The sequence below is a fragment of the Sus scrofa genome, chromosome 7 (assembly GCF_000003025.6).
Source record: "Sus scrofa isolate TJ Tabasco breed Duroc chromosome 7, Sscrofa11.1, whole genome shotgun sequence".
Lineage (NCBI taxonomy): Eukaryota > Metazoa > Chordata > Mammalia > Artiodactyla > Suidae > Sus > Sus scrofa.
The window spans coordinates 96,438,436-96,452,367 of NC_010449.5; the positions used below are offsets into that span (position 1 = coordinate 96,438,436).

The 13,932-nt window shown below is 38.5% G+C and overlaps 1 protein-coding gene across 2 annotated transcripts in view; it reads left to right on the forward strand.

The window, feature by feature from the left end:
• Positions 1 to 13,932, forward strand: part of RBM25 (RNA binding motif protein 25) — a 61,523-nt gene that overhangs the window by 31,786 nt on the left and 15,805 nt on the right. For both annotated transcript variants that reach the window (XM_005666339.3, NM_001243829.1), the window contains 5 exon segments: positions 2,918 to 3,103; positions 7,272 to 7,325; positions 7,563 to 7,646; positions 11,143 to 11,429; positions 13,624 to 13,846. In XM_005666339.3, the coding sequence (XP_005666396.1) occupies positions 2,918 to 3,103; positions 7,272 to 7,325; positions 7,563 to 7,646; positions 11,143 to 11,429; positions 13,624 to 13,846 (834 nt within the window).

Genomic DNA, 13,932 nt, shown 5'->3' on the forward strand with positions numbered 1-13,932 from the left:
TCAGGTGCAGGCCTAAAAAGCCAAAAAAATAAAAATAAAAATAAAAAAAATTTAAAAATACATAAATAAAGCATGGATTCAGTATCTTTAGAGTTTTTATATAATTCCCTGGGACTCGTTGTTTTTCTGCTTATGCAATTGTTTAAATTGTGGCATTTGCAAATGGTATGCTCTGAACATGAAGTGAATCACATCATGTGTATATATGTAAATAGGGAAGTGTGCAATTGTGTGACTTTGATTTATGTTGTAATCACCATTTGTAAGAGGAATCAATTTAAATGTTTTTTTTTTTCAAGAATGGAATTGACACCACCTCTAATAAAAACTGAATAGTTATTAATGATAAAGTGAAAAAGTTTAAAAAAATTAACAGACATAACTTCTGGGTGCACTTGGCATGGTGCCCAGGGGTACTTGAAGTCATAAGACAAACAAGGCATGTTTTCCTGGAGTGTTGATTTTATACAATAATCATAAAATGAAAGTGTTAAGCAATTCTATCAGATAAAATAATTTTCAAACAGCTTAAGCAAATATAAATATAGTGGAGTAGATTGCAAATATGTCATAATTTTTCAGGAATAAAAAGTGAAATATGTACTTGCTCTTTTTCTTTAATTGTTGGCTTGTTGGAGAAATGTAGAAGACAGTGACTTAAAGTAGCTGATATAAGAATTAGATATTGAAGAACTTTTTATGTTACCTTATTTCAGGAATTTTCCTGATTTCCGGGAAATGAGAGAATGTGATTTAGTTGTATAGTTCTCCTACTAAAAAGGAAACTTGAGTTTGTCTAGAAAGAGTGAGAGATTTTTTCTGACCTGGAGTATTAAGAGAAATTATGGGCCTAGTGTAGTAGCTCAATTAAAAACTTTTATTTAGGAGTTCCTCTTGTGGCTCAGTGGTTAACAAATCTGACTAGGAACCATGAGGTTGTGGGTTCAATCCCTGGCCTCGCTCAGTGGGTTAAGGATCTGGCGTTGCCGTGAGCTGTGGTGGGTTGCAGATGCGGCTCGGATCCCACGTTGCTGTGGCTCTGGCGTAGGCCAGTGGTTACAGCTCCGATTCGACCCCTAGCCTGGGAACCTCCATATGCCTTGGGAGCGGCCCTAGAAAAGGCAAAAAGACAAAAAACAAACAAACAAACAAAAAAAAACTTTTATTTAGAGTTTGCAGATTTTGTAGAAGCAACTTTTTTGACCTTCAGTAAAAATACTTCACTTGAGGTAGCCATGCTGATCTAGTCCATATCCTTTCATGAACTTCTGCAGCAGTAGTGTTACAGGAATAGAGATAGCTGCTTGATTGTCACAAGTAGTACTTACTAACCACACATCAAGAATGAATTCTGCCAAGTGTTGGAGGTACAAATGATCTTTGAAAAGAGCTGTTTGCTTTACATCTTTTTTTTTTTTTGGTCTTTTTACCATTTCTTTTTTTTTTTTTTTTTTTGGTCTTTTTGCTATTTCTCTCGGGCTGCTCCCGCGGCATATGGAGGTTCCCAGGCGAGGGGTCAAATCAGAGCTGTAGTCTCCGGCCTTCGCCAGAGCCACAGCAACGCGGGATCTGAGCCGCATCTGCAACCTACACCACAGCTCAGGGCAACGCCGGATCGTTAACCCACTGAGCAAGGGCAGGGACCGAACCCGCAACCTCATGGTTCCTAGTTGGATTCGTTAACCACAGCGCCACGACGGGAACTCCTGCTTTACATCTTAATTGAGGACAGATCAGTTACTGCAGGTAGGAACATCTTTGCATCTTTGCCTGGAAATTTGCCTGCTTGAATCTACATTTTCTCAAAAGAAGGAGCATTTGCTTTGTTCCCAAAGAAATTCTTATTTTGGACTTTAGAAGTCAGTACCAAAGAGAGAACATAAAGAGCTATTTTCTAACTCTCCAACCAGTAGCTTTACTAGGGAAGCTTTAATTCCTCTGAAGAGAGAAATAGGTGGGCTGCATAAACATCTCAGATATCCAGTTGATTCCTTTGAACCTCTTATACTGCTAAATCTTTTACTCTTCTTTATTACTGAATGTGCTTTCTTCTGAAGTGGAAGAAGAAACTAAGTTTTTTTTAAATGGCCACACCCTTGGCATGTGTAAGATCCCTGGCCAGGAATCGAATCTGAGCCCCAGCTGAGACCTACGGTACAGCTGCAGCAGCACCTGATTTTTTAACCAATTTCACCTCCACCAGAGCTTCTGCAGTCAGATCCTTAACCCACTGTGCCACAGAAGGAACTCTGTTTTTATTTTTTATAATATTACATGTACAAATCATGTGGAGAAAGATATGCAGTATTTAGAGTTGATTGCTAAATTTTTAGTGATAAGTATATGAGTTTTCTAAGTGGTATTCCCATATTGTAGAAAGCAGAGGGGAATAAGAAGCAGCCATCATTTCAGCCCTGACCTACCTGCTGCTTGCATTTTTGTATATAGCTGTCAAGTGTTTTTTGTTTAACCTACGTATGCTTTTTATTTTAAATAGTGGCGATCGTGGTACATAAAATTGTATTTTGCTTTTTTTCACATGATATTTATTTAGTAAACATCATTAGTTTGTGCAGGTATTGAGCAAGGCAGTCTGAAAAGTTATGAACACTTTGCAAATGTGTTGTGTAATATGCTAGTTCTGTGGTTTAATCTTTCTGTAGCTGGTTAAGGATCAGACTACTAGCTGTCAAGGGAAGAAAGGAAAAGAAAATGATAAAATACAGTTTATCTAAGGAAAAACAGTAAAATTATGTTTAGTTTTTTTGAAGCTAGGAATAAAACCAAATTTGCATTTAATAGATATTTTGCAAAAAAACTTGTTTTGTGTACTAACTTGTTTCCGAATGATTTTGATTTTCTTCCTTGATTTTCCTTCTTCCCTCTCCTGAATTTGCCTTTTTTTTTTTTTTTTAAGAATGCCAGGCCAGAAACTGTCACTAATGATGATGAAGAAGCCTTAGATGAAGAAACAAAGAGAAGAGATCAGATGATCAAAGGGGCCATTGAAGTTTTAATACGTGAATACTCCAGCGAGCTCAATGCCCCCTCACAGGAATCTGACTCTCACCCCAGGAAGAAGAAGAAGGAAAAGAAGGAGGACGTACGTGTTACTGATTTCTTTCTTTTTTTAAAAAATTATTTTACTAAAGTGTAGTTGATTTACAGTGTTGTGCCAATTTCTGCTGTACAGCATAGTGACTGACCCAGTCATACATATATACACATTCTCTTTCTCATTTCATCCCTCATTGTGTTCTATCCCAAAAGATTGGACACAGTTCCCTGTGCTGTACAGTAAGACCTTATTGCCCATGTATTCAATTTTTTTTTTTTTTTTTTTTTTTTTTTTTTTTTTTGCCTTTTTGCTTTTTTGCCTTTTCTAGCGCTGCTCTTGTGGCATATGGAGGTTCCCAGGCTAGGGGTCTAATTGGAGCTGTAGCCACTGGCCTACGCCACAGCCACAGCAGTGCCAGATCCCAGTCATATCTGCGACCTACACCACAGCTCATGGCAATGCCAAGATCCCCAACCCACTGGGCAAGGCCAGGGATCGAACCTGCAACCTCATGGTTCCTAGTCGGATTTGTTAACTACTGCGCCATGATGGGAACTCCTGCCCATCTATTGTAAATGTAATAGTGAGCATTATCTATTAACCCCAAACTCCCAGTCCATCCCACTCCCTCCATCCCCCTTGGCAACCACAAGTCTCTTCTCTCTGTCTGCGAGTGTTCCTGTTTTGTAGATAGGTTCATTTGTGCCATACTCCTTTTCTAATGTTTCGTTGTTAGTATACAGAAATGCAGTCGATTTCTGAATAATGTATCCTGCTATTTTGCTGAATTCATGTATCAGTTTGAGTAGGCTTTGTGTGGAGTCCTTAAGAGTTTACTACATACAATATCATGTCATTTACATAGAGTGATAGTTTTTACCTCTTCTGTTCCATTTTGGATACCTTATATTTCTTCTGTTTGTCTGATTGCTGTGGCTAGAACTTCCAATACTATGTTAAATAAAAGTGGTGAGAGTGGGCATCCTTATCTTGTTCCAGATTGTAACGGAAAGGCTTTCAGTTTTTCTTCATTGAGTATTATATTGGCTGTAGATTTGTTATAAATGGCTTTTACTGTGTTGAGATATGCTCCTTCTATACCCACTTTTTGGCCACCCTGTGGCATATGGACTTCTCAGGCCAAGAATCCTATTGGAGCTGTAGTTGCAACCTACGCTGCAGCTGTGGCAATGCCAGGTGCTTTAATCCACTGTGCTCGGCTGGGGATCAAACCTACATACTGGAGCTACAGAGATGCCACCAATCCCACTGTGCCACATCAGGAACTCCTGATTTGTGACAACAAAATCATTTCTACAGTTTACTTTTAGTAGTGTCACTTTTGTGCTTTTATTATGTTCCAACTTTTTTTTTTTTTTTTTCTTTTGGGAGCCATACCTGTGGCACATGGAAGTTCCTAGGCTAGGGGTCATATCAGAGCTGCAGCTGCCAGCCTACACCACAGCCACAATAAAATGGGATCCAAGCGGAGTCTATGACCTATATCACAGGTCACAGCAGTGCCGGATCTGTAACCCACTGAGCGGGGCCATAGATTCTAGTTGGGTTTGTTATCTCTGAGCCACGATGGGAACTCCTTTGTTCCAACTAGAATTGATTAGTATTTAACGCAACATACTGTTAAAGCTAATTTGACCATGTTTTACCAGCTAACATCCTAATTTTTTTTTAACCAAAATGTACTTGTTTTGCATGTTTGAAATACAATGGCATGGAAGCTTGTGTTTCATTAAGAAAGGGGGGAAAAAAACTTAAGGAGTTCCCGTCCTGGCTCAGCAGTTAGCGAATCTCACTAGCATCCATGAGGACGCAGGTTCAATTGCTGGACTTGATCAGTGGGTTAAGGATTTGACATTGCCATGAGCTGTGGCAACTGTTACCACTCAGGTATGACCCCTAGCCTGTAACTTCCATATGCTGCGGGTGCGGCCCTAAAAAGCAAAAAGCAAAACAAACAAACAAAAATTTAAGTGATGAATAGGAGTTGATGATGTTAAGGGATAAAGTAGGATAATATTTTTTGGCCACAAAGGGACTAGCCTTGTTTTGCCTTACTCCCTAATTATTGTTGCTCTGTCTCTGCTCCAAGCATGAAAATAATGAGGATTTTTTGTTTGTTTGTTTTTTTGTCTTTTTTTTGCCATTTCTTGGGCTGCTCCCTGGGCATATGGAGGTTCCCAGGCTAGGGGTTTAATCAGAGCTGTAGCTGCCGGCCTACGCCAGAACCACAGCAACTCGGGATCCGAGCCTCGTCTGCAACCTACACCACAGCTCATGGCAGCGCCGGATCCTTAACCCACTGAGCAAGGGCAGGATCGAACCCACAACCTCATGGTTCCTAGTCGGATTCGTTAACCACTGCATCACGACAGGAACTCCTTTTTTTTTTTTTTTTTTTTTTTTTTTTTTAATAATGAGGATTTTGACCCATTTAAAAACTTGAGCTACCTTTCCTTACATGCTTCATTCTTTTACATGAAAAATAATGCCATTGGCCTTAAAACTGAAGTACTGTGGAAGAGCATAAGATGAAGCACTCCTCTCCAGTGAATTATATATCATCACCCACTTTTTGTCAGCCTCAACTAATTGAACAGTAGGGAGTCCAAGTTGAAAGAAACTTGTTTAGGAGTTCCCGTCATGGCCCAGCAGTAACGAACCCAACTAGGATCCCTGAAGATGCACGTTTGATCCCTGGCATCGATCAGTGGGTTAAGGATCTGGCGTTGCCGTGAGCTGTGGTGTAAGGTCACAAGCATGGCTTGGATCAAGCGTTGCTTTGGCCGTGCTGTAGGCCAGCAGTTACTGCTCATATTCAACCCCTAGCCTGGGAACCTCCATATGCTGCGAGTGCGGCCCCATAAAGCAAAAAGAAAGGAAGGAAGGAAGAAAATGTTTTTGTATTTCTTATGTTCATTTCTTTGGGGATATGCTTAAATTATGGAAAGTATTTTTGAAAATTATTGGAAGTATATTATATGCATGGGTTGTATATACTGTGGAAAAGTAGTACTATGAGACATATTATGGCTTAATATCAAAAGGGGTAGTTACAGTTCATAATGTTTTGGATTTCATTGCCTTCAGTTTTTTTGTTTGCTTGCCTTTTTTTTTTTTTTTTTTTTTGTCTTTTCTAGGGCCATTTCCGCAGCATATGGAGGTTCCCAGGCGAGGGGTCAAATCAGAACTGTAACCATTGGCCTACGCCAGAGCCATAGCAACTTGGGATCTGAGCCTTGTCTGCGACCTACACCACAGCTCACGGCAACACCGGATCGTTAACCCACTGGTCAAGGCCGGGGATTGAACCCACAACCTCATGGTTCCTAGTCAGATTCATTAACCACTGCACCACGTGGGGAACTCCTGTCTGCTTGCTTTTTAGGGCCACACCTGAGGCATGTGGAGATTCCCAGGCTAGGGGTCGAATCAGAACTACAGCTGCCAGCCTACACTACAGCCACAGCAACACTGGATCCAAGTTCATCTGTGACCTACACCACAGCTCATGGCAACGCCGGATCCCTTAATGCACTGAGCAAGGCCAGAGCCCCAAGCCTCAAGCCTCATGGATACTAGTCAGCCTCATTACTGCTGAGCCTCAGCAGGAACTCTTTTTTTTTTTTTTTTTTTTTTTTGTAATCTTTAGTTTTCTTTATGGCCACATAATTGGCTGGCTTTTTCTTCTTCATGTGGCCATAAAAACCTGTGTAGCCAAGTGCCAGTCATTGGTAATAGTAATTGATTACAGTCAGCTATAGAGTAATTGAGACCCTATAGAGTTTGTTCTTCCTCTTCCCTCAGTAATGGAGAAAATAACTAGACATATTTGTTTGATACGGGTTGGAAGGAGAGAATCAAGGTGTATTCTGCTCTATGGAATTGTGGGTAAATTCTGTTGTTATGATTGTTTCCTTTGTCTTGGAAGAGATCAAGGAAAAAGTAATGCTAGTTTGAGACCCTTTTTATTCCATTGGTTGGGAATGTTAGAGGCAGAAGGGTTGGTGGGTCATGGGAAGAGTTATAGAGAGTGGGTGAAATCTTTTTTATTATCAAATAATTTTAAATAGAGAAGATTTACAGAATTCTTGCATGGTTTACAGTATAAATATATAGGAAATTATTTTTCAGAGTAATATAAACTCTTGTTTGGTTTTTTGGTTTGTTTTAATCTTTGTGGATTTTTCCGCAGATTTTCCGCAGATTCCCAGTGGCCCCTCTGATCCCTTATCCACTCATCACTAAGGTTCGTATACATTACAGTCTTTGACAATAACTGGATTGCTAATCACCAGATTTGTGATTCTTGTCCATCTAAATTTTTTACTATTTAACTTACATTGTTAGATTTGTTACTATGTAAGCTCTGTTTACTCCTGTATTTTGTAAAACCTATGCACAGTATCTAACCTTTAATTTTTATCTGTTTGTATCAATGTGGATTGATCTTTATGCATTCCCACCTTTTGCCCTTGTCTTTTAGGAGGATATAAATGCCATAGAAATGGAAGAAGACAAAAGAGACCTGATATCCCGAGAGATCAGCAAATTCAGAGACACACACAAGGTAGTATTCTTGTTTTTTCACTTGCTACCAATCTAGACTTTTTACAGAATCCAAAGCAAAGAGACAAAAAAAGAAAAAAAATCAACCTTTCAGTAGAATATAATTTTTAATGCTTTTTATAGGTTTAATTGATATTTAGCTAGGAACAAAGGAACAGAAGACTAGTACCATGTTAGAGTGGTCCTTGGCGTATTGTACATAGTTTTTTTCAGTTACTGACTACTCTGCAGTCATCTCACTTTAATATGAATAAAACCTAGTTTTATCTTTAGATTTCAACATAAACATCAAGGTCAGATTTAAACTAGATTCAAGGGGGCAGCAGGATAACATACACTGTAGTGTATATCTGGGGGCAGTTACTTAATCTTAGGAAAACCTTTTCTTTAGAGCTGAGATTAAAATTTAAGATTATTATTTGTATAGACTTAAGTTGAGAGGGGGAGATTTTAAAAAGTAGGTCAGTGGTTACCAGACTTACCAAATTTTAGATGCATGGAAGAACTGTAAATTCCCATAAAGCTAATCTATTCATTGACCCCCACCATTATGATAGAGATCATATGGTGACTAATGCAAGATGAAACTCTCAGCTTGGAAAGTAACAAGGAATAGGATGTAAGTATGAGCTTCTGTTTTTTATTATATTTATGGATGCCCCCTCAGAAAAATATGCAAAGGGGTAACTGGCTTGGAAATGGGTATTTATGCATAGTAAATCCCACTCACGAGTTTTGCCTATTGAAAGCTTCTCTCAATGACAGTGCATCTGTGAATGTTCGCTGATGTTGAAGGTGATGCTTATAGATGGTGAAACGCAAACACTGCATGAAATGTATATTGATGTGAGAGATAATAAGGTGTTACTGGTTCCTACTCCTGAGATTGACCTTTAACTTAGTGAAATGTTGTGTTCATTTTTTTTCTTTTATTCAATCTTTCTTTTTCTTATAGCTTTCAAAATCCCATGTTGACAATTAATGCCATTGAATCAATGCTACAGAACACTTATTATTCTTATCTACAATCATAGCTCACATACACAGGACCTTTTCAGGAATTAAATGTCTTAATGCACAAATGTAGTTCTCCCAAATTAATTTTCAGCGTTAAAAAGGTAGTCCATGGAAATTCATTTCAGAGTAATACTTTTGGTTAGGTTCTATACTGAAATTCAGAGTCTGAGTAAGCTTGAAAATGGTATATAGTTGTGTGTGTGGTTTACCCCCTTTTTGTTGTTATTTGTTAAATCCTGTCATATCATTGGTAAAGTATGAGGTTTTTAAAAAATTATTTCAAAAGATATTTGCTTCACAGTTTGAGAAGCTGTCAGGCCTTTGACTGCCTTACACGTATTTCGCTGTGGGGAGAATGTTTTGAATTTCCAAAATGTGTTTTAAAAATCAAAATCAAAATGAAAAAGAAAAATAGTTCTTTTTATTGGGTGGTATGGTTAAAGGGAATACTTGAAACTTCAGTAACAAAATTTGAGCTCAGTGAACCTTTGCATGTTTTGGTATGAGTTTATTAAATAACCACGGACTGTCAGGGTATCAGCGTGGCAGGGGGCGTCCATTTACAGCACGGACGAGTCTGAAGAGAGAATAAGGTAAGATTTATGATTTTTTTTTCTGTCCTTTCCTCTTCATTATTTCCCTACTTTCTTATTTCTTTTAGACTTGCTTCATTTCCTCTTTCTCTAGTTATTGTCTTAAAAAATATATGTATGTGTGTATCTGTTACTGCATATAAATCTTATATACTCTTTTAGAAATGCATTTAGTATGGATCAGATTCACTCACTTTTTCATTTACTTAGAACAAAACTTTTGAAATGCTTCCTGAAACAAATTATTATTTAAGTGGAACTACACACTTAAGTAAACAGTATAGTGAATAAGCAAGAGTAAAAACAATTGAGGGAAATCTACAAAACAAATTATTATTGGAACAGCTAAAATAATCTGTAAGTATCTGTTATCTCAGAAATAAACAAATTTCTTTATATGTATATGACACTGAGGTAAGTTTTATGTAGTCTGGCTACATACATTTTTATATTCCATTAGAATTGTTTCAAAAATTAGAGTTTGCCACTTTAAATAGTTTTCAGTTTCTGTCCTTTTTCTGCCATTTCTTTTCTCTTCCCTTTGTAATTCCAATGTATTCAGTATTAGCTGTGCCTACATTCCACTTTGATATAGACTGGCACAGCAGCTGAATATATTGATTTCTCATGCACTAGCTTTTCTTTCGTAATCCTCTATCAGTTCTCTGATCCATGAGCAAGAGAAAAAGAGTATAACAGGTAAGATTGCTTTTTAAAGTTGTTTTAAATGCTTTACATGACTGAGAAAAGAAAAAAAAATGCACATTTTATTGTTGCAATTTAAATTTCGGTGACACTAAACATGGAACCAAAGGAAAAAATGTGTTTTGTTTTTCCTGTTTGGGGTATTTCTTTTCTTTTTTTTTCTTTTTCTTTTTCTTTTTTTTTTTTTTTTTTTTTTTTTTTTTTCTTTTTTTTTGAGTTTGTATGGAAACCGTGTGGTACACTGGTAATCTTGTCAGGGTACAAACTTGGTCTGACTTTGTTATTTGGTTTATTTGTGAACCATGTACTTGCTCTTCCTCCCAGAAGCATAGCTTGTAGGCAAGGTTAATCCAGTGTTGGCGATCCATGTCCTAGCACAGCATCTGTAAGTTAATACGCAATCGTTCCTTCCAAGGATGGATTTATCACTGTTGATATATTTTCATTGTCTTCTAGACATAATGGGCATAAATATGTTGCTTTTAAAATTAAGCCAAAATTAATTTAATTAAATGAAAATATGATTATGTACATTTTTGCTTGAAGTGAGTGATTGAAAATTTTTGTATTTGGTGGGCTGTCCATCTTGTAATGGTGGGAGTAAATGTTTCCATAGATAATAGGGCAGATATTGGCTAAACTCAGCTTATCTTTTGGAGGGTGGGCAAACCAGAGGGCAGAAGATTATTTAGTTGCCTTCCAGTGACCTCTCTTCCCCCACCTCCCCTTTAAAACCCTCAAGTAATAACCTTTAGTTACCTGGGGTTATAGATAGTACTAGTAGTCACACTGATTTAAATAAATTCATAATGGGAAGAATTATGGTTTAGCCAAGTGATTGTATTTCTAGAAATTATTATTAACCATCGCATTCCTCATAGTCATTTTAGTTACTACATGATCATTGAGTGGTCAGCCACACTTGACACAATCTCCCAGCATCCAAGATTGGAGATTCCTGGTCTGTGTAGAGTATATGGTTTTGCACGAAATCTATCTAGGCTTATGATTGTTTCAGTTTAATATGTCAAGTAAAACCACAAGTATTTAATATTAAAGTACCAGTGGTTTGTTTGTGGGTTTTTTTGGTTTGTTTGTTTCTAATATTGGGCACTGCGCCGGGGAAATCTTGACTACTGGAGCTACAGAGTTAACTCTAAAAGTACTTTTATTGGTTTCTAGAAACTGGAAGAAGAGAAAGGCAAAAAGGAAAAAGAAAGACAGGAAATTGAGAAAGAACGGAGAGAAAGAGAGAGGGAGCGTGAAAGGGAACGAGAAAGGCGAGAACGGGAACGAGAAAGGGAAAGAGAACGTGAACGAGAAAAGGAGAAGGAACGGGAGCGGGAACGAGAACGGGATAGGGATCGTGACCGGACAAAAGAGAGAGATCGAGATCGGGATCGAGAGAGAGATCGGGACCGAGATCGTGAAAGGAGCTCAGATCGGAATAAGGATCGGAGTCGATCAAGGTAAGGCTCTGTAGAAATTACTGCCTGATAAAACTTTGATAGAACCGTGGGTTAGTATTCACTTGGGCCATTTACATTGATGTGATGAGAGAACTTCCTGAGCTACAGAGCATGTGTGGCTTGGTATCTCATGCAGATGTAAAACATTGGTTAAATTAACAATTTCAACATTAAGGTTAATTTCTGTCTGAAGCCAGTTAGAACTTGCCAGCTGCCTACCTGGTGTTCTGAATGGGCCTGATTCCTTGTTGTCTCTCTTGGTCGGGAGGCGTTTTTTCCTAGTCACTGTTTGATTGAGATCACCTAACTGGGAAATCAGCTCTAGAACCACTGCTTTTAGTCCCCGGTGTCTCTTTGGTCCTGTAACGCACTGGTGGCCACAGCTCACCTTAGGCTCTGAGTTTACTTTCTTTATGGCCTCCAGTAATTTCACTTTTGTTTTATTTAAATTTCTTTCATAATTATATTGAATTCATTTGATGTAGCATCTCAGATTCTTTAGGAATGAGGCAGAGCAAAAACAAAGGAAGTGGAGAAGGGAGCAAGGAGGAGAGAAGAAAGGAAAGCTCACCTTTCTTGTTTTGTTTTTGTTTTTTCACTTTTGTGGCTCCCCCCCATGGGCCAGAGATCAGATCAGTCGCAGTGTAAACCACAGCTGTGGCAACGCCAGATCCTTAACCCGTTGTGCTGGTTGGGGACAGAACCTCAGTCCAAACCTGAGTCCCAGCGCTCCCAGGTTGCCCCCAATCCCGTTGCACCACAGTGGGAGCTCCTCACCTTTTGCTTTTCAAGTTAGTTGTCAAATATATTCGTTACTGTGTTGCAGATATTCTACTTGATTGTAGCTAAAGCGAGGCTGAAACTGAAGTTCAGTGTTCTTAATCTTTAGTGGGTATTAAAACCCTTCCCATGTTTCTATCCTTCCCTAGAATAATCATTATTTTCTTGAATAACCAATATTAAGAATTTAACATGTATAAAATCAGTGGTTTTAAACTTTTACTACAACTATAAATCCATAAACATATGTATTGTTTTACATATATATACTTGTACTTAGATTCATGGTGTCACAAACCTGCGATTTGGTTTTATCACTCTGAATTAAATACTTAGAAACTGGAGTTCTCTGGTGGCCCAGTGGTTAAGGATTTGGTGTTGTCACTGCTATGGCTCAGGTTTGATACCTGGCCCAGAAACTTACGCATGCTGTGGGCACAACCAAAAAAAAAAAAAAACCAACAAGTAAATACTTGAAAACTTTTTATTGCTGATAGATACACAGTTGAACCTTGAACATTGCCTGAGTTAGGGGTGCCAACCCTCTGTGCAGTCACAAATCCTAGTATAACTTATAGTTGGCCCTCTGTATACATGATTCTTTTTTTTTTTTTTTTTTGTCTTTTGTCTTTTTGTTGTTGTTGCCATTTCTTGGGCCGCTCCCACAGCATATGGAGGTTCCCAGGCTAGGGGTTGAATCGGAGCTGTAGCCACCAGCCTACGCCAGAGCCACAGCAGCGCAGGATCCGAGCTGCGTCTGCAACCTACACCACAGCTCACGGCAACGCCGGATCGTTAACCCACTGAGCAAGGGGCAGGGACCGAACCCGCAACCTCATGGTTCCTAGTCGGATTCGTTAACCACTGCGCCACGACGGGAACTCCTGTATACATGATTCTTTCATAGCTTTAGTTCTGTGTCGTGGATTCAACCAATCGTGATTCAGCCAATTTCAGATCATGTACTGCAGTATTTCTAGTTGAAAAAAATCTATGTATAAGTAGACCTGCACAGTTCAAACCTCTGTTGTTCAAGGGTTAGCTGTAGTTCTAGTTTATCCATGCAACAAGCCGAAAGGCTTTTTGCTTTAAACCTATGCAATATCTTTATTCCTTGATCACTATTAATGAAGCAGACTATCTTGCAACATGTTATCCAGGTTTTTTGTGTTTTTCTCAGACACTGATAAGCATTGAGGGAAAAAACTTTGAGTTTAGAATGCAGTTCAGAATGTGGAGATAGAATTAAATTCTCTGTCTTTCTGACTTCTACTATACTTCTACAGAAAACAAATGCTAAATTCTGGCTTGTGAGTTTGTATATTATTTCATAATATGTGTTCTCCTTTCTCTTGGTTTTTAAAGAAAGCGCAAAGGAGACTAATAGATTTTTTAAAATCTTTTGTTTATGTAGAGAAAAGAGCAGAGATCGTGAAAGGGAACGGGAGAGGGAAAGAGAGAGAGAGAGAGAACGGGAACGAGAAAGAGAACGAGAACGAGAGAGAGAGCGAGAAAGGGAACGAGAGCGTGAGAGAGAAAAAGACAAGAAGCGTGACCGAGAAGAGGATGAAGAAGATGCATATGAACGAAGGAAACTTGAAAGAAAGCTCCGGGAAAAAGAAGCTGCTTATCAGGAGGTAAACAGAGGGACTGTTTATATTCTCAAAGCTTGGTACTTAATAGGTTAGTCAAAAAGAATTTTTTTGTAGACATCTTTAAAGCT